Source organism: Nycticebus coucang, chromosome 4, assembly GCF_027406575.1.
Source record: "Nycticebus coucang isolate mNycCou1 chromosome 4, mNycCou1.pri, whole genome shotgun sequence".
NCBI lineage: Eukaryota > Metazoa > Chordata > Mammalia > Primates > Lorisidae > Nycticebus > Nycticebus coucang.
The window spans coordinates 116,116,281-116,144,036 of record NC_069783.1 but is presented as its reverse complement, the minus strand read 5'-3'; the positions used below and the strand labels follow the sequence as shown (position 1 = coordinate 116,144,036).

Below are 27,756 nucleotides of genomic sequence, written 5' to 3'. Positions count from 1 at the left end.
TCAGCCTGTCCCAAGAGTGGAGTTCTGATGCCGGTAGGCAGAACTCAGATAGCTGTGCTTCAGGCTCCTGCTAAGACCTTCTCATGACCTTCCCACGGTGGCAGCCCTCTGGCCACCGAGACTTTCTCGGTATGGCGTCCTTGCCAGCCACCAAAGCTATGGGAAGTACACTCCAAAGGGCATTCAAATCTGGTTCCTTATATGGTTTGAGTCCACCCACTCTTCCATGCTTTCCATTCAACGTGCAGCTTCCCCTAACAACTGAAAACTCTGGAAAGGCCTCCTCCTCCCATCCCAGGCCTCTGTGGGTGGCCAGGCAATCAAAGCCAGTCACAATCACTTGCGCAATTCATCAGATTTCCACTGCTCAGGATCATATACTGTATGTTGCTCATCACCTCCTGAATGTGGTTCCTGAGCTATGACTCTGGATACGGTCCTCATGCCAGGTATGGCTGGGTTGTCTCTTTTTACCCAGTCATTGTAGGAGATCTCAGCTGAATGATCCTTCTAGTCCACCTTCTTGCTCCACTTCTGAAAATTCTTCACCTACTAACTGTCTCTTTGCTACAATGGTCAAATGTATTTTCTGAGATTCCAGAAATACTGCTTCAATATGTACTGTGATGCTGTAGAGGGTTGTGTCTCTAAACAAGATGATCAAATTGTTGAAATAACTGAATAAATTTAGATTTACAAGTACAAGTAAATATCTAATTTTCTTTTTTCTTTGCTTTTAGAGACAGAGTCTCAGTTTGTCACCCTGGGTAGAGTGTCATGGCATCACAGCTCACAGAAACCTCCAGCTCTTGGGCTTAGGCGATTATCTTGCCTCAGCCTCCCAAGTAGCTGGGACTACAGGTACCCGCCACAATGCCCAGCTATTTTTTTTGTCATAGTTTGGCCGGGGCCGGGTTCGAACCTGCCACCCTCGGTATATAGGGCCTGCGCCCTACTCACTGAGCCCCAGGCACCGCCCTTTTTCTTTTTTTTTTTTTTTTGAGATAGAGTCTCACTCCTGTCACCTGAGGTAGAATGCAATGGCACCATCACAGCTCACAGCGACCGCAAACTCCTGGGTTCAAGTGATCTTCTTGCCTCAGCCTCCTAAGTATCTGGGAGTACAGGTGTACACCAGTATATCTGGCTAATTTTCTACTTTTTAGTAGTGCCGTGGTCTTGCTCTTGTTCCAACTAGTCGCAAACTCTGAGCTAAAGTCATCCCCCCACCTCAACCTACCAGAGTGCTAGGATTACAGTTGTAAGCCACCATGCCCAGACAATCCTTTTTAATAACTGCTTTATTGAGGTGTAATTCACATACCATAGAATTTGGCCACATAGGCATATAATTGAAAAGTTGTTAATATATTCATACGCCTGTGCAAGTATCACCACAATCAACTGTGTAACATTTTCATGACCCTAAAGCCCATATCCCTTAGCAGTCACACTCCATTTCCTCCCCAATGGATCACTACTGACATAGTTCTTTGCTCATACTTTCTACACACAGCAATCAAATTATCCTTCTCAAAAAAGTTTTAATGTCATGCTTTTGCTTAGAACCTTTATAGACCTTATAATAAAATCCAGGTTCCTTTCTGATTTACAAGGCCTTTAGAATTTGTTCTGTGCTTGCTTTTCTGGCCTCATTTCCTTCCTTACAGTTTACAAAGTGACCAAATTGAATGTGTTAATTACTTTAAGAACTCTTACCCTTTTTCACACTGATAGGATTTTCGGACATAAACACGCTTCCTCATTGAGTGGTTAAGCCTTCGGTAATCATACATCTTAGTTTATCCCTCTTTTCTCTATCACTTGAGTACAGAAGTATTCTGTCACATTAATTGTGTAACTATATTTGTCATAAATAACAGTGTAGCATAGAGTCTCTACCGTTTATTGAAAAGTTTTAGTGGAATTTCTGGCTAGTCGCTGCATGTTAAGCTTCTGTTGCCATATATTTTTAAAGAAAAAAGTCATACATTTAACTTATAGTAGGCAATTAATTTTTTGCAGAGTTCCACAGGTAAAATAGGAAACCAAACTACAGACCTTAAGAAATCAGGCCAACATTTGTGAGACTTTCAAATTGTTTTGTTGTCATGAAAATCTGATAGAGAACATTTAGTGTTAGAATTTTTAGTTTTTTGAGACAGAGTCTCACTATGTCTCCCTCAGTAGAGTGCCATGGCGTTACAGCTCACAGGCAACCTCAAACTTTTGGGCTTAAGTGATTCTCTTGCCTCAGCCTCCTGAGTAGCTGAGACTACAAGCACCCACCACAACACCTGGCTATTTTTTGGTTGTAGTTGTCATTGTTGTTTTAGCAGGCCCAGGCTAGGCTCCAACCCACCAGCTTTGGTGTATGGGGCCAACGCCCTACTCACTGAGCTACAGGGACTGAGCCTAGTAGGCTCAGACTGAGCCTAGCCTGAATTTTGATTTCTGGCACAGGGGAGCAGGATATATGTTCATGTAATGCATAATCATTAAGCAGTTAGTATATGCTAAACACCAGGCTGAGTTCAGAGATGAAAACAAAGCTCAATGTGCTCAATGTGCAAATGTATAAAACAAGCTCAGAACAGCCTTTTATCTCATCCCTTTCTGCTGCCCAATTCTTGGATAAAGGATCTCAGCATAAAGTCAATGTTCAGTAACTGTAGAATTAATGACTAGAAATGTAGACTAAAGCTAATGACAAACGGATATTCAGATGGGAGAAACCAGTAAGATCACTATACAAACTCCCTTCTAAAAACTGCATCAGGGTTCGAGCTTGTCAAGGTCTTTAACAGAGGTCACACAGTGAATTATATACACTATAAAGTCTAAATCTTTGGCTATAGTCTCCTCCCTAGCACCATTCCAACTATACCCAGACTCCAGCGTAAAGATGGGCATAAGTACTGTCCAATCAGAGAGGTCCTAGCCTCTGTCCTCATTCACTACCTCTTGAACAGAACTCAGACCTACCCATTTAACCCACCTGTCTCCTTTACTTTTCCGCTAGAAGGCTTATTTGAATTAGGAGTGTTTGAGAAGACAGGAACAAAGTAGTGGGAAAGAGGGGGCTGGAGCATAATCTCAGCTTCATGGGAGAATGAAATAATCATTTGCCAAATCCTTTCACTCAATACTCACAGACTCTATGGAAAATAGAAATTCGTTCTAATGAATTATTGTTATAATCAGATCACAGTTGTATACACATTATTTCTGCTCTAATCATTTCCTTCTTTCTGCTCATTTTAGGTATAGTTTGCTCTTTTTTTTAAATTTTTAAGGTAGAAGCTTAGGCTATTTGTGATCTTTTCTCATGTATTTATAGCTATGAATTTCTTTAGCTGCATCTTATAAATTTCGGCAATTGTGTTTTCATCTTCATTAAGATAAAATATTTTTAATTTCCCTTGTTAAATTTTCTTGGACTCATTGGCCATTTTACATGTGTCTTATTTAATTTCTAAATATTTGTGGATTTTCCACCTTTTTCCTATTGATTTCTAAATTACTTCCATTGTAGTTAGAGAGCTTACTTTGTATAATTTCAGTTCTTTTAAATTTATTGAGATTTGTTTTATAATCTAGAATATGGTCTATCACCAACCATTTAAGATTAATACTTATTTTAAATTAATACTAAGTTTAGTAAAATGCAGAAAGTTCACTCCAGTTAAGCTCCATTTTTTCCTCTTTTGTGCTACTACCGTCATATATTATGTATGTAGATATTAAAAATTAGAAAATGTTATAGATATTGCTGAATTGCAGTCCAATCTTCTGTGTTTTAAATAAAAAGGGGTAAAATATATTTACGGTCTTTTAGGTTGACCTACAGTGTATTTACCATTTCTGATACTCTTCATTTTTTCCTCTTGATACAAGTTACCATCTAATATAATTTCTCTTTTGATTTTTTAATTAGATTTTTAAAAATGTTTCTCTAGGAATTACAATATGCACCTTTAATTTATCACAGTCTACTTAGGGCTAATACTGACTAAAGTCTGGTAACGTATATAGCACCTTTGCTCCAACATACCTCTATTTCCTCCTTTCTCCTTTGTGTTCTTATTATCATGTGTATTCTATCTGTATATGTTACCCATACAACTTCAGCAGTATTTTTTTTTTTTTGTAGAGACAGTCTTACTTTATCGCCCTCGGTAGAGTGCCATGGTGTCACACAGCTCACAGCAACCTCCAACTCCTAGGCTTAGGTGATTCTCTTGCCTCAGCCTCCCAAGTAGCTGGGCCTACAGGTGCCTGCCAGAATGCCTGGCTGTTTTTTTTGTTGCAGTTTGGCAGGGGCCGGGTTTCACCCGCCACCCTCAGTATATGGGGCCAATGCCCTACCCACTGAGCCACAGGGGCTGCCCAACTTCAGCAGTATTTTAATAACTGCTTTAAACAATCTTGTGTATGAGTATTTGTAAAATTAAGAGAGGAAAAATACATTTTTTCAGATTTGCCTATTCTAGTACTCTCTATTCCTCCCTAGGGATCCCATCACTGAAAGACTTTTTTTAAAAAAGTATTTCTTGTAAGCTAGGTTTACTTACAGTTCTTTCAGTGTTTATTTGATAATATCCTTATTTCATTGTTATTTATTTTTTTGTCCCCATACCCCCAGAGACAGTGTCTCACTCTGTCACTCAGGCGGAGTGCAGTGGCATGCTTATATAGTAGTAGCTCATAATAATCTTGAACTCCTAGGCTCAGGTGATCCTCTCACTTCAGGATCCTGAATAGCTATGGACTACAGTCACGTGTCACCATACCTAGCTAATTTTCTTTTTCTTGGTAGAAACTGGGTCTCATTATGTTATCAGGCTGATCTCAAACTCTCAGCCTCCTGCCTTACCTCACTCTCCCCAACTGCTGGGATTACAGACATGAGACACCATGCCCTGCCTGTTATTTTTGAAGGGTAGCTTTATTCAATACAGAATTTATGTTTGACAGGGTTTTTGTCAGTACTTTGAGTATATGATTCTAGTGTCTTCTAGTCTCCATTGTTTCTCATGAAAAGTGAGGCACTATTTATATTGCTGTATGAGATGTGCCACTTTTTCCTGCTGCTTACATTATTTTCTCTTTCTTGCTTTCAATATTTTGACCATAATGAGTCTATCTGTGGTTCTCTTTGTGTTTATCCTGGAGTTTTGGTTGAGCTGCTTGGACCTATAGGTTACTGTTGCTCATCAAGTTTGGAAAGTGTTTGCCTGCTATTTCTTCGAATATTCCTTCTTCCCTTTTTTTTTTTGAGACAGAGTATCACTGTGTTGCCCTGAGTAGACTGCCATGGCATCATCACAACTCACAGCAAGCAACCTCAAACTCTTGGGCTCAAGAGATCCTCTTGCCTCAGCCTCCTGAGTAGCTGGGACTACAGGCATCTGTTACAATGCCCAGCTAGTTGATTTTTTTTTTTTTTAGGCAGAGTTTCACTATGTCGCCCTCAGTAGAGTGCTGTGATGTCACAACTCACAGCAACCTCAAACCCTTGGGCTTAAGCAATTCTCTTGCCTCAGCCACCCAAGTAGCCTCGACTACAGACACCTGCCACAATGCCCGGCTATTTTTGTTGTTGTTGTAGTTGTTATTGTTGTTTGGCAGACCCAGGCTGGGTTTGAACCCGCCAGCTCCAGTATATGTGGCTGGTGCTCTAGCCGCTGAGCTACAAGCACCGAGCAACCTGGCTAGTTTTTTCTATTTTTTTGTATAGCATCTCACTCTTGCTCAGGCTGGTCTTGAACTACTGAGCTCAAGCAATCCGCCTGCCTCGGTGTCCCAGAGTGCTAGGATTACAGGACTGAGCCACCATGCCAGGCCACCTCACTCTCTTTATTTAGGTCTCCTGTTACACAAATGTTGGAATTAAAGATATTATTCTCATTTCTTTCATCTATCCTTTGGATCTGATCATTTCTTTCAGTCTATTTTTGAGTTCACTGATCATTATTCTACATGGAATCTGTTGAATACCTCTAATCAATTTTTCAAGTCTAGAATTTTCATGTGGTTCTTTTTCTCTATTGAAAGTCTCTATGACTCTGTTGTAATTTAATTCTGTTAACATATTAAAAGAGTTGCTTTAAAGTCTTGGCTAAATCTAGCATCTGCATCCAATTAAAGACTGTTGTTACTGATTTCTCTTTTTCCTAAGCTTAAGTGAGACTTTCCTGGTTTTTACATTTTGGTTGAAAATTAGACATTTAGATAATACATTGTAGCGACTCTGGTCTTTCGAGTTTTACCTCTGTGGCTTGTTTAGTGAATTGCTTTTAATTAAACCAGAATCTGTCTTCCCTTTGGAATGCTGATGTCTCTGGTCAGTTTTTATTTTTTAAATTATTTTTTATTAAATCATAACTTTGTACATTGATGCATTTATGGGGTTCAGTGTACTGCTTTGATACACAATGTGAAATGCTCACATTGAACTAAGTAACACGTCCATCACAATTATACTCATTTCTTAATAGTTTTGAAATGGACCAATGCATCGTGCACATTACGTGAGGTCCCCCCCAAATACCCACCCTCTTCTCTCTCTCCTCTTCCCTTCTACTTTCTGAACTATAGTTATGTTTTGCCATTCATATGAATGTGTAGGCGAATATATATTGATTTCATAGTAGTATTGAGTACACTGGATACTTTTTTCCCATTCTTGAGATACTTTACTAAGAAAAATATGTTCCAGCTCCATCCAGGTAAACACAAAAGATGTGAAGTCTCCATCCTTTTAATGACTGCATAGTATTCCAGGTGTACATATTCAGGTTAGTTTTTAAATTCTCATTTCTTTTTTCCAGTCTGGGTTTTAGTAGGTTACCCTTGTATCTCCTTAACTTAGTTGTCAGCCATTGTTTTAGGTAGAGGTTCTCAAATACTCTGCGCTCCTTAGGCTTTCACCCCAAGATTCCTACCAATTTGTGTGTGATTTTGGAGAAACTTTTCAAAATTACAACCAGCTCTAAAGTTGTCTTTGGTTTTCAGTTTTCCCTAGTCTTTGAGGTTTCCCCTGCCCACGTGTAGTTTCCTAGTCAGCCATGGCAGTGTAAAAAGCTTAACTGAGCCTTTCTGTGGCTGTTTTCAGGATTTTCCTATTGAACCTCTGGATGTTCTGCCCACCTAACAAGAACTACTGCCTTAGAGCTAGCAAAGCTATCCATTCCAATCCACATTCACCATTTTCAGCTGGCAGAGGTATGAATTTTTCTTCCTTACCCCAAATTTACCCGCAAGAGCAGCAAAACTGCTGATTTCACAGCCAGCCCCATACTGGAAAAGCCTGCATCATCACCAAAAGACTCCTTTGTGCAAATGGATAGGGAATGGCAGGAATATAGGCTGGAAAGCTGTTTTTACTTGCACTTTTAGCAGATTTTCAAGAATATATACTGAAAACAGTTTGTCTGACTTACAATGCCCTGAAATAGTTGTTTTTGACAATTTTCTCTAATTTTAAACTTTTTCCTTTGTGGTGAGGAACTGCCTACCATTTCACACTATAAATAAAAGAATTTCTCTTTTTCCTCAGTTTTGAGCTTCTGAGAACAACTAAGGTCTTCTACAGATAGATAAAAGAAGAAATAGGGTCTCACTCTGTCACGCAGACTGCAGTATAGCAGAATGATCATAGCTTACTGCAACCTTGGACACGTGGGCTCAAGTGATCCTCCTGCCTTAGTTTCTCTAGTAGCTAAGACTGCTGGCTCATGCCATCAAGCCCAGCTAATTCTTTTTTTTTTTTTTTGAACATTCACAATCTTTATTATGGGTGAGAACTTTGCTACAACTTTGGGAAAAAGTAAAATTACAGCATAGATCCTGGGCCCTAGAGAAGCCTGAAAAGGAGATTGGAAAGGAGGGCACAGGAGTCCACCACCTCCCCAGAAAGGTGCAGAATAAGCCAGGCCTAACCACAAGGCCACGGGCCTCTAGAAGCTTAGGTCCCACGCCCGTTGGCATAAGAAACATTGTGAACTTAAATATATAAATAGAGACCCAGGCAATAGGCTGGTCCTGCCCCAAACCCTTGGGGGTCACATGGCTAAGGTCTTATCTCTTCCTCAGTCATACTGGAAGTCAGAGGCAGGGAAGTCATCTTTGGAGTATTTTGATTTTTCTTGTTTATGTACAAAAAATCCACAACCCAAAATAAAGTTCTCTGTCATCTCTGAAACTGCCTATCTCAATTTCTCCATCTGTCTGTGTGGTCAAAGGGAATGGAATGACCATGAGGACACAATGGACATAAGAGAAGAAACAGAGCCATGGTTTGGGGTTTGGGGAAAGAGGGCATCTGAGGGACAAAACAGGGACCCCTTCTCCAAAAGGCTCTAGACATAGTCAAGGCTGAGGATTCGGCCCTTCCTCCACTTCACATCCCATCCCATTTGCCTCCCACTGCCCAAGTTAACATACCCAAAGGAATGTGCCACCATCTAAAGAACATTTCCAAAAATAGACCCTAATGTCCTTAAAAAGAGGTTAAAATATTAACCCTTTGGGTGCTAGCCTTGTTAGGCAGAGAAGAGGCCAGAAGTAAGCATCCATGAAGGTCTATTCGGCCTTTGGCCAAAACCCCTGTGAGGAGTCAGAGTAGCCAGGGGTCCGGACTCCACAGCATACTTGCTCAGTGTTGGGGGGCAGTGAAGTTTCCATAATCCAAGGAATTCAGTCCAAGGAAATGATGTCTGACCGACAGCCAGTCAAAGAGGGACCTGAGGACAGGGGTCCTCCATGCCCCTCTCTCAAGGCCCCTCCAGGGGCTACAATGCTGCTGACACGGCCAGGAGGAGGTGCTGGAGTGGAACTGCGGTGAGAGCTCCCCAAAGTGGGGGCCAGTGGGCCCAGAAAGTGGGAAGGGGTCCCCCGGTACTGGAAGAAGTGGCCAAGGGCATCCTGTTCATCTAACGAGGTGATGACGGAGGAACCATAGTGCTGACTCTCAGTCTGAAGGAAAGAAAATAAATCTAAACCTTGGATGTCCGCTCCCAGTGGGAAGGCAGGTGGATACTCATGGAGTGGGAGACCTGGCAGGAATTCCCCACCCAATGTGCCCATAGTAGGGCTCCGCAGCACCGAGGATGACTGGTGACCAGACGTCAAGCCTCCTTTGCTTCCAGGTAGGGCTGGGATTGCAGCGGATGTGACAGAACAGTGCTTCTTGGTCGGAGGCAGATCCTCCTCATCTGATGAGCTTTCTACTGTCAAGTCAATGACTTCAACCTTCTTCTTATTCTCTGATGGATTTCCCTCTTGCACTGGGCTGTACTGGAGGCCATCCAGCCCATACCCTGGTGGGGGGCAAACCTCAGATGCCTCCTTTTTGGGTTTCATTGGGCACCAGGATCCATCTTCCATGAACTGAATCTCATCACAGTCCGAACAGGAATTAAGAATCTCCATGAATAAACCATCAATGATGAGAGATTCATAGGGAGCTTTCTTGTCACACACAGGACATGTCCACGTTGGCTTCTTCTCATTCATCTGTAGATAAAGGGCAGCATCGAAGCTCTGAAGGTGGGCGCAGGTGAGGGCACGACAAGGGACTGTCAGGCGCATCTTCCCTAGCGGGCACATGAGTGACACCCGGAGACTTGTAGTGGCCACTTCACTGTCAGGGTCAGCAGTCAATTTTTCCTTGATCAGTGCCCTGGAGTGGTCTGGGTTCCGGATACCCTTTGCTCTGAGCTTTTGTAGAAGAGTCCCTGCAGTCAACTGCCTCACCAGGTACACAGACAAGGAGTAATTCCGTCCAAATTCAGATGACCAATTGACCACGATGGTGTTGGGAACAGTGGCTGACAGTCGAGCCAAGGGTGTGATGTTGATGGGGCGGCTGGGCCTCTTGGGCTCAGCCCCATTCTTGGTTGGGGGAAGGTAACCCGGCAGGGGACACAGTTTCCCATTGACTTTGACAAAGAGGTTGGGGGGAAAATAATCCTCCTGGGGGCAGCTGGTCTCACAGAGACAGAACCTTAGCTGCACCTGTATGGTATAATCACATTTTGCTCCTGGCAAAACCTCTCTGGATGTAAGGATCTGCTGCACTTGCTGGGGTGTGAGGGCAAAGGTAAAATGCGCTTCTTCAAATCGCTGGCTAGAAGTGGATGCAAGGGTGGTGGGCCGGATGAGCTCCCCGTAGACTTCATAGAAAGGCAATGGTTTCATGGTAACATCTGGGTGCACAGGCTGCGGCAGAGGGGGATGCATGTCCACCTCACGCTTGGGGCCCAGCAGGGTACCAGGAGCCAAGAGGGCCGGGGGAATAGGAGCTAGAGGACCAGGGGAGCCTACAGGAGAGGTGCCAGGTGGCAGAGAGAGCAGGGAGAGATTAGAGGGCCCCAGGGTCTTCCGGGGAAAGCGTCGGCGGTAAAGCTCTTTGATCTTCATCTGGACACTGGGAGCACAGCTGGACTTGAGGAGGTGCAAGGCTTTGGCCAGAAGCTCGTGTTTCCGTCCACTCTTGTTCCGGCCAGCAAAGCCAAGAAGCACCTGAAGCTCAGACACCCGGAAACTCATCACCATGTGCTTTCTCCTCATCCTTATCTCCTGTCTTGTCTTCATTTTTCCATTAGCTTTGACTGAAACTTCCCTCCTTTCTATCCCATAGTTTCACACTCCTTGCTTCTTCCCAAAGGCCGCAATTCTCCAAGGCAGAACCTTCCTCTCAGCCTCTAGGATGCTGCTGCCCCACCCCTCGAGGAATCCGCCCGCACAGCCCCGCCCCCTATATCTTAGCCGCCTCTTGGTACTTCCCCAGGCTCAGGTCCCAAAGCAGCCCTAAAGCCTCTATCCTCTCAGCAGCCTCCCCTGTACCTGACCCCCGTCCCATCCCTACATCTGCCCCCAACTGTCGCATCTCTTGGAATCGATCGACTCGTCCCCAGTGTCGCTACAGCAGCTTTGCCCCCTGGCCCTCCCCCTACGCCCAGCTAATTCTTTTAAAAATTTTTTTGTAGGCTGGGCATGGTGTATCTGGCCAAGGCAAGAGGATTACTTGAGCTCAGGAGTTTGAGACCAGCCTAAGAAAAACAAAGACCCCATCTATACTAAAAACAGAAAAATACGCCAGGTGTTGTGGTGTGTGTCTGTAGTCCCAGCTACTCAGGAAGCAAAGGCAGGAGGATAGCTTACTTAAGTCCAGGAATTTGAAGTTGCAGTGAGCCACAATGACACCACTGCATTCTACCCAGAGTGACAGAGCAAGATACCCCCTTTTTTTTTTTTTTTTTTTGACACAGGGTCTATTCTTGCTCAAGCCATACTCCTGGCCACAAGTGATCCTTCCAACTCAGCCTCCCAAAGTGCTGGGATTATAAGCATGAGCCACTATACTGGGCCAACACGTAAGAAAGTGTTTTTTGTTTTATTGAGACAGAGCCACACTTTGTCGCTCTCTGTAGAGTACAATGGAATCATAGCTCACAGCAACCTCCAACTCTTGGGCCAAGCTATTTTCTTTTTTTCTTTCTTTCTTCTTTGGAGACAGAGTCTTACTATGTCTCCCTCAACAGAGTGCTATGGTGTCACAGCTCACAGAAACCTCCAACTCTTGGGCTTAAGTGATTCTCTTGCCTCAGCCTCCCAAGTAGCTGGGATAACAGGTACCTGCCACAACACCCGGTTATTTTATTTGTTGTAGTTGTCATTGTTGTTTAGCAGGCCTGGGCCAGGTTCAAACCCACCAGTCCCGGTATATGTGGCTGGCGCCCTAACCACTGAGCTATGGGTACCAAGCATCAAGTGATTCTCTTGCCTTAGCCTCCCTAGTAGCTGAGACTACAGGTGCCTGTCACAATGCCCAACTATTTTTTTGTTTGTTTGTTTAGCAGGCCCAGGCCGGTTCAAACCAACTAGCCCCGGTGCACGTGGCCAACACACTAGCCACTGAGCTATGGGTGCCCATCCAAGAAAGTGTTTTATTAACCCATGACTTCCTCTCTTCTCCTTCAACTTCTCTAGACATTGCCAAATGTCTCCCAAGACAAAAATTCCCACCCTACCCTCTACTCAGCCAAGAACCAGTGATTGAAAGAAATAATACTCATCTCCCACAAATTCTTACAGAAAATAGAGGGGAATACATTTTCCAATTCATTCTATGAGGCTTGTATTACACTCTTATCAAAACTAGAAAAGGGCATCACAAGAAAGGAAAAGTATAGACGGTATCTCTTATGAATATAAATGCAGAAATCCTAAAAAAAAAACTAGCAAACTGAATCAGGCAGATTTTAGTCTGATTTTTCACCAGACTAAGTAGGTCTTAGTGAGGTTTATACCAGGAATGCAAGACAGCTTAATATCTGAAAATTAATTAATTTTTTTTTTTTGAGACAGAGTCTCAAGCTGTTGCCCTGGGTAGAGTGCTGTGACATCGTAGCTCACAGCAACTTCAAACTCCTGGGCTCAAGCAAGTCTCCTGTCTCCGCCTCCCAAGTAGCTGGGACTACAGGCGCCAGCCACAACGCCTGGCTATTTCTTGGTTGCAGCTGTCATTGTTGTTTTGTGGGCCCAGGCTAGATTCGAACCCGCCAGCTCAGGTGTATGTGGCTGGCGCCTTAACAGCTTGAGTCATAGGCACCGAGCCATCTGAAAATTAATTAATGTCACTATATATAGTAGGCACGCATAATAAACAAGAACCACGTAATAAACTCAGTAGATGACGAAAAAGCACTTAACAAAAATTCAACACTCATTCCTGATAAAAATTCTCAGCAAAGAATAGAAGGAAACTTCCTCAATTTGACAAAGGACAAGTACTTGTAAAGGAAAATGTAAAATGTATTTGAAGGTCGGGCATGGTGGCTCATACCTGTAATCCTAGCACTCAACTCTAGAAGGCCAAGGTGGGTGGATCCCTTGAGCTAAGGAGTTTAAGACTATTCTGAGCAAGAGTGAGACCTAATCTCTAAAAATTTCTGGTCCTTGTGGCAGCCGCTTGTAGTCTCAGTTGCTCAGGAGGCTGAGGCAAGGAGTAAGATCCTTTCACACACACACACACAAAAAACGGTATTTGAGAAACACATAATTTTGGGGTTTTTTTTTTTTTTTGAGACAGAGTCTGAAACTGTCGCCCTGGGTAGAGTGCTGCGACATCACACTCACAGCAACCTCAAACTCTTGGACTTAAGCTGTTCTGTCGCCCCAGCCTGCCGAGTACCTGGGACTACAGGCACCCGCCACAACGCCCAGCTATTTTTTGGTTGTAGTTGTCATTGTTGTTTGGCAGGTCTGGGCTGGATTTGAACCCGCCAGCTCTGGTGTACGTGGCTGGGGCCCTAGCCACTGAGTATAGGTGCCGAGCTGGAAGACATGATTTTTTTTTTTTTGGTAGAGACAGAGTCTCACTTTATTGCCCTCAGTTGAGTGCTGGGGTGTCACAGCTCACAGCAACCTCCAGCTCCTGGGCTTAGGCGATTCTTTTGCCTCAGCCTCCCCAGTAGCTGGGACTACAGACGCCCGCCACAACACCTGGCTATTTTTTTGTTGCAGTTCGGCCGGGGCCAGGTTTGAACCCACCACCCTCAGTATATGGGGCCAGCACCCTACCCACTGAGCCACAGGCACCACCCCGGAAGACATGATTTTTTTTATGGAGAAAATCATAAGGAATCTATATACATATAAAAAATAAAATGACTAGAAAGCGGTGTCCATAGCTCAGTGAGTAGGGTGCCGGCCACATACACCAAGGCACTCTACCCAGGGGGAGGGGAGGAGGGAGAAAAAAACTACTAAAACTAATATGCAAATGTAGGTAAGGATACAAAATCAAAATACAGAAATAGAAATCAACTACATTTCTATACACTACTGACAAAAAAACTCAAAAAATAAAAGTAAGGAAATAATACCATTCTTTTTTTTTTTTTTGAGACAGAGTCTCACTCTATAGTCCAGGGTAGAGTGCTATGGCATCATAGCTAACACCAACCTCAAATTCTTGGGACAATAGAGATCCTCTTGCCTCAGCCTCCTGGGTAGCTGAGACTACAGGCACCTACAACATCAACCAGCTAATTTTTCTATTTTTAGTAGAGACAGGGTCTCGCTGTGGCTCAGGCTGGTCAAACAATCCACCCTCCTGAGCTCAAACAATCCACCCTCCTCAGCCTCTCAGAGTGCTAGGGTTACAGGTATGAGCTATCTCACCCAGCTCATTCTTAATATCATAAAAAACAAAATAGGAATAAATGTATCAAAAAACAAGATCTATACACTAAAACTTAGAAAACATTGCTTAGAGAATTAAAGAAGTCCTAAACAAGAGGAAAGCTTAAACAACATGGGGGTTATGAGTACCAAGCTCCTACACAGTCAAAAATCTGCATATTGGCCAGGTGCAGTGACTCATACCTGTAATCCTCACACTCTGGGAGGGTGAGGCGAGTGGATCACTTCAGCTCAGGAGTTCAAGACCAGACTGAGCAAGAGCAGGAGCAAGACCCCATCTCTACTAAAAATAGCTGGGCGTTGTTGTGGGCGTCTGTAATCCCAGCTACTTGGGATCCTGAGGCAAGAGGATCTCCTGAGCCCAGGAGTTTGAGGTTGCTGTGAGCTATGGTGCCACTGCACTCTACCCAAGTAAGACTGTGTCTCAAAAAAAAAAAAAAAAGTCTGTATATTGGCCAAGTGCTGTGGCTCATGCCTATGACTCTTTACCTTTGGAGGCCAAGCAGGAGTTCAAGACCAGCCCAAGCAAGAGCACAACCTCATCTTTACAAAAAAATAGAAAAACTAGCCAGGCATGGTGGCATGTTCCTGTAGTTCCAAGCTACTTAGGAGACTGAGGCAAAAGGATCACTGGAGCCCAGGAGTTTGAGGTTGCAGTGAGCTATGATGACACCACTACTTTCTAGCCTGGGCAATGGAAAAAGATCCTTTAAACAAAACAAAACAAAAAAATTAAAAAATTATACATAACTTTTGACTCTTCCAAAATTTATCCACTAATAACAGCCTACTGTTGACCAGAAGCTTTACTGACAACATATTAACACATATTTTATATGTATTATATACTATATTCTTAAAATAAAGCTAAACAAAATGTATTTAGAAAATCATAAAGAAAATTTGTTACTCATTAAGCAAATCATCATAAAGATTTCAACTTTGACATCTTCATGTTGAATAAACTAAGAAAGAGGAAGAGAAGGGGTTGGTCTTCACTGTCTCAGTGGTGGCAGAGGTGGAAAAGAAGGCAGGAGAGACAGGCATATTCAGTATAGCTTCAGGAAATACAATGTAATTTGTCTGACTTTCTTGCTTTTAAATTTCTCTAAAAGTATTTCTATACAATATCTATCCTTCTTCCACCATTTGCTTTAATTTCAATGCCAGTATCATATAAGGATCCATGTCATAAAAGAAGTCTAAAGCAGGAGAGGTCGCTTATGCCTGTAATCCTAGCACTCTGGGAGGCTGAGGCAGGTGGATTGCTTGAGCTTAAGAGTTTCAGACCAGCCTGAGCCAGAGGAGACCCCATGTCTACTAAAAATAGAAAAACTAGCCAGAATAGTGGCATACGCCTGTAGTCCGAGTTATCTGAGAGGCTGAGGCAAGAGGATCCCTTGAGCCCAAGAGTCTGAGGTTGCTGTAAGCTATGACGATGCCATGGCACTCTGCCCAAGACGTCAGAGTAAGATGCCGTCTTAAAAAAAAAAAAAAAAATCTAGGGGCGGCGCCTGTGGCTCAGTGAGTAGGGCGCCGGCCCCATACGCTGAGGGTGGCGGGTTCAAACCCAGCCCCGGCCAAAACTGCAACAACAAAAAAATAGCCGGGCGTTGTGGCGGGCGCCTGTAGTCCCAGCTACTCGGGAGGCTGAGGCAAGAGAATTGCGTAAGCCCAGGAGTTGGAGGTTGCTGTGAGCTGTGTGAGGCCACGGCACTCTACCGAGGGCCATAAAGTGAGACTCTGTCTCTACAAAAAAAAAAAAAAAAAAAAAATCTAAAGCAATCTTGACTAATTGGAACCCTTCTGCCAGATTGTCTAATGTCAATTTATTTTCTGCCATTGTATCTTTTACCTCTTCTTCCTCATTGTCTGGCGCTGGTCTGGAGGTGCTCATTTCCATCAAGTTGTCTGCTGTTAATTCCTCTAGTATGGTGTCTATTAGCTCTTCAAGTTCTCAAAGATCCTTATCTTGAAACTGTTCACCCCACACCTTTTTCTGCTATATCCACAATCTCTTTGGTGATTTGATTAGCTATGTCATAAAAATTATGAAATCACATCATCTGGATAGTTTTCTGCATCAGTAATTTATTGTTTAGGGCTTAATGGCTATTAAGACTCTTTACATTAAAATAATGGCATCTTCAATGGTATAATCCTTCCAGACTTTCACCATGTTCTATCTAGGTTCTCTTTCATAGAAAACCTTAAATCCAGCACTCACTTCTCTTCCTTACTAATGAATGTTCTTTGTGGTATATTCTAGAATAGGGCACTTTCATTTGCATTAAAAAATCTTTTCAGACAGATATCCTTTCTCCTTCTCAGAGTACCATGTGTAATGAGCCTTAAAGGTCCTTATGATCCCCCAATCTAGAGGCTGAATTAGGCACCGTGTTTTGGGGCAAGCAGACCATTTCAAAGCAATCAGTATTGAACTCATGGGGTTCTGGATGGCCAGGGGCATTATCCAATATCAAAAGAACTTTTGGGAGGGAGGGACGACAGAGTCTCACTTTGTAGCCTTCTGTAGAATGATGTGGCATCATCACAGCTCACAGCAACTTCAAACTCTTGGGCTCAAGAGATCCTCTTGCCTCAGCCTCCAGTAGCAGGGACTACAGATGCCTGCCACAATGCCTGGCTGTTTTTTTTTTTTTTTAGAGACAGAGTCTCAGTTTGTCGCCCTGGGTAGAGTGCCGTGATATCAAAGCTAACAGCAACATGGGCTCGGCGCCTGTAGCTCAAGCAGCTAAGGCACCAGCCATATACACCTGAGCTGGTGGGTTTGAATCCACCCCAAGCCTGCCAAACAACTATGATGGTCGGCGCCTGTAGTCCCAGCTACTTGGGAGGCAGAGACAGAAGAATCTCTTAAGCCCAGGAGTTGGAGGTTGCTATGAGCTGTGATGGCACAGCACTCTAACCAGGGCAACAGCTTAAGGCTCTGTGTCAAAAAAAAGAAAGAAAGAAAGAAAGTTAACGGCAACCTCCAACTCCTGGGCTTAGGCAATTCTCTTGCCTCAGCCTCCTGAGCAGCTGGGACTACAGGTGCCCGCCATGATGCCCAGCTATTTTTTGTTGGTTTGGCTGGGGCCAGGTTCGAACCCGCCACCCCGAGTTTATGGGGCCTGCGCCCTACTCAATGAGCCACAGGTGCTGCCCCTGTTTTTTTGTTTTTGTTTTTCAGAGACAGGGTCTCACTCTTTCTAAGGCTGGTCTCGAACTTCTGAGCTCAAGCAATCCACCTGCCTTGGCCTCCCAGAGTGATAAAATCAAGTTACCAACCCACCCAGGAAGGTTCCCTTTTCTGGGAAGCATGTCCCTCCCAGGAAATAGTGAACGGACCAATCCAGACCTCCCTAACCTTGTCGCACATACCTGCCCACTGTCCAAGTAAAGCTATGGACAGACCAATCCTGGCTGCCCTAACCCTTTAAATCCCTGTCCACCACAGCCCACGGGTAGATTTCTCCCTAGTCAGGAATCTCACCCCACCTGCATTCCAGGTGGAATAAAAGCCACTTTGATTGCATGAATTGAATCTCCGCCTTTGTTTTGTTTCGCACCTCAAAATGATTTTTTTTTTTTTTTGAGACAGGGTCTCACTATGTCACCCTTGTAGAGTGCTGTGGAGTCACAGCTCACAGCACCTCAAACCTTTGGGCTTAAGCAATTTTCTAGCCTCAGCCTCCCAGGTAGCTGGGACTACAGGTGCCTGCCACAACATCTGGCTATTTTTTGTTGCAGCTGTCATGGTTGTTTAGCTGGCCCGGGCTGGGTTCGAACCCACCAACCTCAGTGTATGTGGCTGGCACCGTAACCATTGTGCTACGGGCACTGAGCACTTGGAATGATTTTTATCTTTGAATCTGGAACCTTTCACAGAGTGCTAAGATTATAGTCGTGAACCACACACCCTTCCAAAGAACTAAAAGGCAAGCATCAAAGTTCCTGTTGTCCATTCCTTCTTTTTGTACAACCAAAAGACTGACAGCTGGTGTTTACCGTTTCCCTTCAAGGCTCAGAAGTTAGTAGCTTTATAGATAAGGGCAGTCTTGATCATAAACCCCATTGCATTTGCACAAAACAGTAGTTAGCCTATCCCTTCCTGCCTTAAATCTTGGTGCTTTCTTTTCCTAATTAATAAATGTTCTTTGTGGCATTTTCCAAAATAGGACACTTTCATCTGCATTAAAAGACCTGATGAGGGAGGTTGGGCATGGTGGCTTGCATGCCACCAATACTAGCACCCTGGGAGGCTGAGGAGCATGAATCACCTAAGTTCTGGAGTTCCAGACCAGCTTGAGCGAGAGTGAGATTTTGTCTATACTAAACATAGAAAAACTAGCTTGGGGGTTATGATGGGCGTCTGTAGTCCTAGTTACTCAGGAGGCTGAGGCTAAGAGGATCCCTTGAGCCCAAGAGTTGAAAAAATTGCTGTGAGCTACAATGATGCCATGGCACTCCACCCAGGGAGATAGACTCTGCCTCAAAAAAAAAAATAAAATTTAATTACCCTTTTCAGGCAGATATCCTTTCTCCTCACAAATTTTCTTTCTTTCTTTCTTTGAGACAGAGCCTCAAGCTTTTGCCTTGGGTAGAGTGCTATGGCATCACAGCTACAGCAACCTCCAATGCCTGAGCTTAAGCGATTCTGTTGCCTCTGCCTCCCAAGTAGCTGGGACTATAGGCGCCTGCCACAACGCCCAGCTATTTTTTGGTTGTAGTTGTTGTTGTTTGGCAGGCCCGGGCTGGATTTGAACCCACCAGCTCTGGTGTATGTGGCTGGCACCTTAGCCGCCTGAGCTATAGGCGCTCAGCCCACAAATTTTCCTAATAGCGTCTGGGAACATGTCTGTTGCCTCCTTGTTGATAGCAGCTGCTTCTCCTGTTACTTGACATTTTTTTAAGCCAAATCTCTTACTAAAATTATCAAATCATCCAGTGCTGGTATTAAATTCTCCAGCTTCAGATCCTTCACATTCCTTCTGCCTTAAGTTATCATACAGTGACTCTGCTTTTTCTGGAAACATATTAGAGTCTGTAAGTATGTCTTTCCTATAGCAATCCTGCACTGACTTAAAAGCTGCATTTTCAATATAAGATAAAACGGGTGTTTTGCAAAAAGTGCATGGTTTCATGCCTCCTGATGGAGCTGCAGCAACAGCTTCACAAATTTATTTCTGTTTTTTTTACAATAATCTTGGTGGGCAACCACAACTGCAAACCTTAATCTTTGGCACACAGCAAACAATTCGATTTTTTCTTGTAATGTCACGATTTTTCTCTGCCTCTTGTGAGCACTTCCAGATCACTAGTGGCACTTCATATGGGTCCCAAGTTTATATTATTACACTAAACATGAAGAAGCCAGGCAAGGTGGCTCATACCTAAAATCGTAGCACTCTGGGAGCCCAAGGTGGAAGGATCACTTGAGGCCAAAAGTTCAAGACCAGCCAGTGGCATAAGGATAGTCATATTCATCAATGCAACAGAAAAGAGAATCCGGAAATAAACTTACATACTTATGACCAAGTGATTTTCAACAACGGTAACAAGGTAATTCAATAGCCAAAAGGCAGCCTTTTCAACAAATGGTCGTGAAACAACTAGATATTCATGTTAAAAAAAAAAAAGAAACCCATAGCTCAGCACCCATAGCTCAGCAGCTAGGGCCCTAGCCACATACACCAGAGCTGGCATGTTTGAATCCAGCAGCTTGGGGCTCCCAAACAACAATGACAACTACAACCAAAAAATAGCCAGGCATTGTGGCAGGCACCTGTAGTCCCAGCTACTTGGGAGACCGGGGCAAGAGAATCACTTAGGCCCAAGAGTTTGAGGTTGCTGTGAGCTGAGACTCCATAGCACTCTACCAAGGGTGACATAGTGAGACTCTGTCTAGAAAAGAAAAGGAAAAACAAATTTAACAAAAAACGTTAGATCTTTGGTTAAACACAAAACGTATTAGCCGTAAATAAAAGAGCTTAAACTATAAAACTTCTAAAAGAAAACAGAAAAAATTTGTGACCATGAAGTAGGCAAAGACTACTTAGCTTTAATAAGCACAATCCATAAAAGAAAAACAATTGCTAAACTGGACTTCATCAAAATTAAGACCTTTTACTTTTTTTTTAGAGACAGAGTCTCACTTTGTCACCCTCGGTAGAGTGCCACAGCGTTACAGTTCACAGCAACCTCCAACTCCTGGACTTAGGTGATTCTCTTCCTTGAGCTTCCCGAGTAGCTGACTATAGGCGTCCGCCACAATGCCCGGCTATTTTTTGTTGCAGTTTGGCAGGGGCCAGGTTTGAACCCTGTCACCCTCAGTATATGGGGCCAGTGCCCTACTCACTGAGCCACAGGAGCCGCCCAACCTTTTATGCTTTAAAAGATACCATTAAAAGTAAAAAGATAAGTCATAGAATTGGAGAAAATATTTTCCAGTCATGTATCTGATAAATGGTTTTGATTAAAAAGTTTATAAAGAACTCTTACAACTCAATAAGACATACAACCCAGTTATTTTTGCTGTTGTTTTTTCATTTTGAAAAAGTCACTCTGTTGCCCCACTCTCATGGCCTCATCATAGCTCATAGTAACCTCAAACTTGTGGGTTCAACAGATCCTCCTGCCTTAGCGTGGCTACAGGCACCCACCACAACACCTAATTTTTATTTTTATTTTTTCCACAATGCCGGCTGTATATCACATGGCTCTGATGAGAAGAGGCCCCTCTAATATTGTCAGAGAAGCCACCGCTGCACCCATCACACCAGAATGCAGCATCCAAGCAAGATGCTTTGGGCCTGGGCTTTGGTCATATGATATTGACCGTACTAGCATTCCAGTTCCAATCATGGCAGCAAAGGTTGCACCAATTGTCACCCAAGAGCCTCTCATCATGAACTTCATGAGAGCAGGAGTTCTGTTTATTGCCACTGCAGACAAAGCTGTTAAACCAATACTTCCTGCTAAGTACATACAGGTAGAATGAATTCTATCCCTTACATACTGAGGCCAAATTACGGCCGTTTCAATAGTTCCAATTTCATTAGACATTCCCAAGCCATAGTAGCATAATGCTCCAAGACCAATAGCTGCCCCTCCAGCAACAAACAATCTTCCCATTTGATCATTTTAAATATTTTTTCCACTGATGGTTCCAATGCTGCCTCTTTGAGTTCTTGTCCAGTTTTCCCACGCTGGACCCAAATTCTTGTCTTGGTGGCATATTCCCTGCTGGGTGTTAAGAGCCACTGATTCTTTGTGATGGAATTCTTCACAACAGGGGAGGTCTTGGTGAAAGTTGGGTGGAAAACCCTGGAAGACAGTGCTGGAGACACACAAGCCTTGCTGCCAACATGCTGGTACACCAGGTTTACCAAGCAGATCTGAAATGCTCAGTCCCCAGTCACCTCCACCACAGTGTTCCCCTTCTGGGCGGGCGAAAGACGCACGCCCCCACCCCTGGCCTGCTCCTTACTACTTCTGCGCGCCCCTGATTTTTATTTTTAGTAGAGAAAGGGATCTGGCTCCTGCTCCCTTCTTATAGCTCAGACAGCTCAGCCCTTTCCAACACTGTGCAAACTGCTCAACCTCTGGGAAAGTGCTTTCAGCACCCTAATATTTTTAGGAATACAGTGGTCCCCACTTATCCATGGGGGATACATTTCAAAATCCCCAGGGGATGCCTGATACCTCAGATAGTTCCAAACCCTATATATACACTATTTTTTCAATCTCAGAACCAAGACAGATACTAAATGACTAACAGGTGGGTAGCATGTACAATAATTTAAGACTTGTGAATTACTTATTTTCAATTTAATACTTTCACAAGGGCACAGTTGACCTTGGGTAACTAAAACCACTAGTAACTGAAACTGCAGACAGCAAAACCATGTAAGAAAGAACTACTGCAACAGGATGAGATCTTAAATTCCCATCAGTCCATTCTGATGGGCAGCAGAAGTTCAAGTGACCTGGTTGGAGGCCAGGAAAACAGTTTTCCAGCTGAACTCCACAGGCCTCAGTGCTCACCCTCTGATGAACACCTCAAAAAAGCAAAACAATAAACACAATACAATACCACAGACCAAAAGTCTTTTACTTGATATTATGATGATTTGCTTCCAAAAGAGTACATCCTAGTCAGTACTGGTTATCGCATCAAATATTTTTTTTTTTTGAGACAGAGTCTCAAGTTGTTGCCCTGGGTACAGTGCCATGGCATCATAGCTCACAGCAACCTCCAACTCCTGGGCTCAAGTGATCCTCTTGCCTCAATTTTTCTATCTTTGGTAGAGACAGGGTCTCGCTTTTTGCTCAGGCTGGTCTCAAACTCGTGAGCTCCAGCTATCCACCCACCTCGGCCTCCCAGAGTGCTAGGATTACAGGCATGAGCCACTGCACCCGGCCACACATCAAATATTTTCATCCCCAACAATTTGTATTGGTTGGACATGCCCCAAATTAGTAAGAAGATTCACCAGTGACCTGTCAAGTACTCTGAATGAACAAAAGCTAAAACAATTTAAGAAAATTCAGGGTCAGGTGTGGTAGGTAGCTCATGCTTATAATTCTAGCACTCTGGGAGGCTGAGGTGGGTAGATCACTTAAGCTCAGGAATGCAAGACCAGCCTGAGTAAGAGCGAGACCCTGCCTCTACTGAAAATAGAAAAACTAACAAGGCATCCTGGCAGGAGCCTGTTGTTATAGCTACTTGGTAGGCTGAGACAAAGAGGATCCCTTGAGCTCAGGTTGCTGTGAGTTATGATGATGCCACTGCACTCTATCTAGGCAAAACAGTGAGATTCTGCGCCAACCCCCCAAAAGAGAAAATTACGTTGGGCAAGAGTCAATAAGAAAACCACAATTCTTTCTAAAGCACCCTTACGGTGCTATGAGCTAACATTCATTCACCTCTTACTGTTAGGTATTACTGCAAGCACATTTAGAAATATTTGCTCATTTAATCCTCAAAAAAACCGATGAGCTGGGAAATGCTTTTATCCCCTCTCTATGCATGAGCAAACTAAAAGACAGAAATGATGTGACTTACTCAAGGACACAGAGGTAATAAATGGAAAGGCTGGGATTTCAACTGATAGGTCCCAGAAAAACTATTAAATATAACCAGCACTAAGTAACACTGCCTCTCTACTTGTATGTCCCTCTTCTTCTTGAAACTGTCCTTCCAATCAGGGTCAAAGCCAAAGTCCTGACAATGGCATACAAGGCCCTGAGAACTCTGCTTCCCAGTACTTCTCTATAACATCATCTACATTGACCCACTGCCTTCTAGCCACCTTGCTGATTCTAGATAACACTAGGCCTGCTTCTACTTCAGGGCCTTTGTACTTGCTGCTCCCATTGCCTGTTATATTCTTGAGACAGGGGTGGCTTGCTCCCTCATTTCCTCCTCAGAGAGATGTTCCCTGACTAATCTACTTAAAAGAGTATTCCTTAGGGTGGTGCCTGTGGCTCAAAGGAGTAGGCGCTGGCCCCATATGCCAGAGGTGGTGGGTTCAAAATCAGCCCTGGCCAAAAACGGCTAAAAAAAAAAAAAGAGTATTCCTTACCCTTTATATATTATGTAATTATAACCAGCTGGCAAAGCTTATTAACTGACTTGACCATCTACAACAGTGATTTTCATTCAACCAGTGTGCTATAAATTTTTTAAAGCTCGGGTGGTGCCTGTGGCTCAAAGGGGTAGGGCACCGGCCCCATGGGATTCAAACCCAGCCCTGGCCAAAGACTGGAGAAAAAAAAAAAGATTTTTTTTTTAAAGCTCATTAATTAAATTATTTTGAAAAGTTCAAAAAGTAAGTAGGGCGCAGGCACCCTATACCAAGGGTGGTAGGTTCGAACGCGGCCCCAGGCAAACTGCAACAAAAAAATAGCCAGACTTTGTGGCAGGGGCCTGTAGTCCCAGCTACTCGGGAGGCTGAGAATCGCCTAAGGCCAAGGTTGCTGTGAACTGTGACGCCATGGCACTTTACTGAGGGCGACAAAGTGAGACTCTGTCTCTAAAAAAAAAAACAACAACTGTAAGTGTACTCTTTTAACTTTTTTTGTTGATCTACATAATTTAAGTGTGCTAAGGAAGTTCAAGTGTGCTGTGAGATAAAAAAAGGTTGAAAAACACAGATCTAGGCAGCATCTGTACTCAGTGGATAGGGCACTGGCCACATACATCGAGGCTAGTAGGTTCAAACCTGGCCCAGGCCAGCTAAAGCAACAATGACAACTTCAACAACAAAAAAAATAGGTGGAGAGTTGGAGGTTGCTGTGAGCTGTGACACCACAGCACTCTACCCAGGGCAACAGCTTGAGACTGTCTCAAAAAAAAAAAAAAAAAAAAAGAAAGAAAGAAAGAAATTAGAAAAGAAAAGAAAAACACAGATCTAGAATATAAGATCCGGGAGTGCAGGGACATCTAGGAGTCTGGCGTGTACCACTTGTGCCTAGGACATCACTTAGCAGAAAGCAGACAATACTTACTGAATTTAAAACCTGTCACATATGCTTTGATTAACAACCCAATTATACATGTATTACCAACTTCAGGCAGCAAATCATGACTTCTTACCAATAAAACACAAACCAAAAGAAAAAATTTGGTATATAGGGCGGCGCCTGTGGCTCAGTGAGTAGGGCGCCAGCCCCATATGCCGAGGGTGGCGGGTTCAAACCCAGCCCCAGCCAAACTGCAACCAAAAAATAGCCGGGCGTTGTGGCGGACGCCTGTAGTCCCAGCTGCTCGGGAGGCTGAGGCAAGAGAATCGCGTAAGCCCAAGAGTTAAGAGGTTGCTGTGAGCCGTGTGACGCCACGGCACTCTACTCGAGGGCGGTACAGTGAGACTCTATCTCTACAAAAAAAAGAAAAAAAAAATTTGGTATATAAAAGCAGTCTTTTATAATTTTTATTTTTGTGATTTAAAATTTGATCTTCCTTAATGCGTATGTCATTGCCTCCTTAAAAAGGTTAACTTTCTTTGGAATGACTGATTTCTATAAACTATACATACCATCCAAGAAATGGTTACAAGTGTAAATTCTTAGTTATTGGTAATAGAGACTGTGTCTTGAAGGGGAAAATAACCTACAGATGCCAATAGATGCTTGTCTCTCAAAGAAAAATGAAATTTTAAAATTAGATTGACTAAACATTCAGTAATAATAAATCAAACTTTAACCTTCACGGTTCCATTTTCATAACACCTAAACTATAGCTGACATGACAAATAACTGACTCTAAGTGGGGAAAACGTTCCTTTTGTTGTTGTTGTTAAGTAAAAAGCAAATTTTAGAAAACATTTTATTCGGGTCATTTTCAAACACACAGATTTGCTTTTCTTCTGGTTAATAGAGCAATAAGTCTTAGCTATTCCCAAGTGAATGCTCCCTAGAAGAGGAATGAAAAAAAAAACAAAAACAAAAACAGGGAGGAAAACACACAGAAAAGTTGTAACAACCTATTCGCCAAAGGACAGGCCAAGAATATAACAGGCACTGGAAAGAGCAAGTTGTAAGGCACATTCTTCTGAAACTGCAGATCTCCAGAAGGCTGACTGCAAACAAACTGGGAGGGACAGGTAAAATCCAACCCTCCAAGGGCTGTTACAGCAGACAACTCCGGAAGCAAATGCTGGCGGCACTTGGGGGTCCCCTTCGTCCCGCTCATACCAAGTATCTCCACACCACTAACCTTCGTTCCAGCTGAGCACAAATTACATTAACGAGGCAAGTGGGAGAGAATCAAGGACACATACACACCCTTCGCCTCAGGGCTGTAAAACACGGTTCTCGGAATCCTCCGGAGGTCGAAACCCAGGAGTAGCTGGAACCTCTCATCTATACTAGCCTTGCTTTCTGAAGCTACGGCGAAGAGAAATGCCACAGGATACGCAGGAAAGGGAGGAACCTCTCTCTCCCTTACCTTGATGGCTTTCTCCATGTCGCTCTCCTCGGACATGCTCCGCGGGGCCCCCACAGGCAGGAGCGGCAGAGGATGCGCAGCTGCCTGGTCTCCCCGTGGCCGAGGGAGCAAAAGGCTCGGACCTGGGGCGCCTGGCTCTCGAGGAGGCAGGCAGCAGCCTCCCCTGGGGACCAGCGGGGATGAGGGCCCCGGCGCCGGCCCAGCTTCGGTGGGCGGCTCTAGGCAGGCGGCAGCAGCGGCAGCGGCGGTCTCTGAGGACAGGCCTTTGTGTTGCGCCCCGCACTGCCGCCTCTCAGCCTCATCCCCTGCCGGGGAGGAAGGCTCCCGGGGCAGGGCGAGGCGGGGAGGGCCCCGGCTAGGGGCGCTGTGGAGTGGTTTCGCAGGGCGGCCGCTTAGGCCCGGGCTCGCCAGGTCCTAAGGAGAAGCCTGCGCCTCCGCCTCCGCCGCCGACACCGCCGCGAAGCAGAAGCCGAGCCTGCCGCCGCTCCCGCCGCCGCTTCAGCGCCACACATCGCCGGGACACCAGCGCCGGGCAGCCCCGCCGGCCGCCCGCCTGCCCGCGCTTTACCAGGCCACAGCTCCGAGCCGCCCCTACCACTGCCCGGCTCCGTGACCCCACAGCGCCACGCGCCCCTCGCGGCCTTCCGCAGGGGTTTCTGAGCCGCCCCGGAGCTGCGCATCCTACTTGCAGGCGCCTGCCTGGGCCTCCCCAACGCGCGCTGCTCGCAGGACAGGCCCTCGGGCCTTCCGCTGCCCCGGCGCTGCGCTAATGACGTATGGGGCGTGGCCCGACAGGGCAGGGCCATTGGTTGTCACCGCTGGACTGGTGTGGCTGTTCGTGCTTTGGAGTTTAGTTCTTTATGCTGGGGGTGGGGGAGAGAGGTAGTGTGTGTGTGTGTGTGTGTGTGTGTGTGTGTGTGTGTGTGTGTGTGTGTGTGTGTGTGTGTGTGTGTGTGTGTGTGTGTGTGTGTGTGTGTGTGTGTGTGTGTGTGTGTGTGTGTGTTCAGCTCTTGTCTTCCTTTCTTTTTTTTTTTTTTCAGACAGTTTCAATTTGTTCCCCTGGGTAGAGTGCTGTAGCGTCACAGCTCACAGCAACCTCCAACTCCTGGGCTTAGGTGATTCTCTTGCCTCAGCCTTCCGAGTAGCTGGGACTACAGGCGCCCCATTACTTCCTTTCATCTTTATAGATAGGCTTTTAGCGTTGTAAGGTAAGTAACTACTTATTCCATGTTTACAGATTAGGCAACACAGGCTCAAAGTGCTGAATTCGCTTGCGCACGGCTGAGCCGTCAAGCCGGAATTGAATGCCAAGTTTGCGCTTCTTTTTTTTTTTTTTTTTTGAGACAGTCTCACCCTGTCGCCCTCAGTAGAGTGCGTGGTATTACAGTTCACAGCAACCTTCAACTCTTGGGCTTCAGAGATTCTCTTGTCTCGACCTCCCAAGTAGCTGAGACTACAGGCGCCCACCAAAACGCCCGGTTATTGTTTTGTTGCAGTTGTCATTGTTGTTTTAGCTGGCGTGGGCCGGATTCAAACCTGCCAGCCTCGGTGTATGGGTTGGCGCTGTAACTACTGCACTACGGTGCCAA

The 27,756-nt window shown here is 44.6% G+C and overlaps 3 protein-coding genes and 1 pseudogene across 7 annotated transcripts in view; 1 reads left to right on the top strand and 3 right to left on the bottom strand.

Moving 5' to 3' along the window:
* The window catches only part of MAPKAPK5 (MAPK activated protein kinase 5), a 79,752-nt gene extending 53,453 nt beyond the window's left edge, over positions 1–26,299 (bottom strand). For all 5 annotated transcript variants that reach the window (XM_053590259.1, XM_053590260.1, XM_053590261.1 and 2 more), the window contains exon 1: positions 26,168–26,299. In XM_053590259.1, the coding sequence (XP_053446234.1) occupies positions 26,168–26,203 (36 nt within the window). In that variant the 5' untranslated portion in view covers positions 26,204–26,299. The remainder of the gene's footprint in view (positions 1–26,167) is intronic.
* On the bottom strand, positions 7,760–10,928 carry LOC128584976 (E3 SUMO-protein ligase PIAS3-like). The gene has a single exon (XM_053590249.1). The coding sequence runs from the start codon at positions 10,597–10,599 to the stop codon at positions 8,701–8,703; it is 1,899 nt and encodes a 632-aa protein (XP_053446224.1). The 5' UTR covers positions 10,600–10,928; the 3' UTR covers positions 7,760–8,700.
* On the bottom strand, positions 20,511–21,641 carry LOC128584988 (growth hormone-inducible transmembrane protein-like; annotated as a pseudogene).
* LOC128584993 (putative uncharacterized protein encoded by MAPKAPK5-AS1) lies at positions 26,170–26,870 on the top strand. The gene has a single exon (XM_053590271.1). The coding sequence runs from the start codon at positions 26,172–26,174 to the stop codon at positions 26,583–26,585; it is 414 nt and encodes a 137-aa protein (XP_053446246.1). The 5' UTR covers positions 26,170–26,171; the 3' UTR covers positions 26,586–26,870.
* Positions 26,871–27,756: the final 886 nt, after the last annotated feature.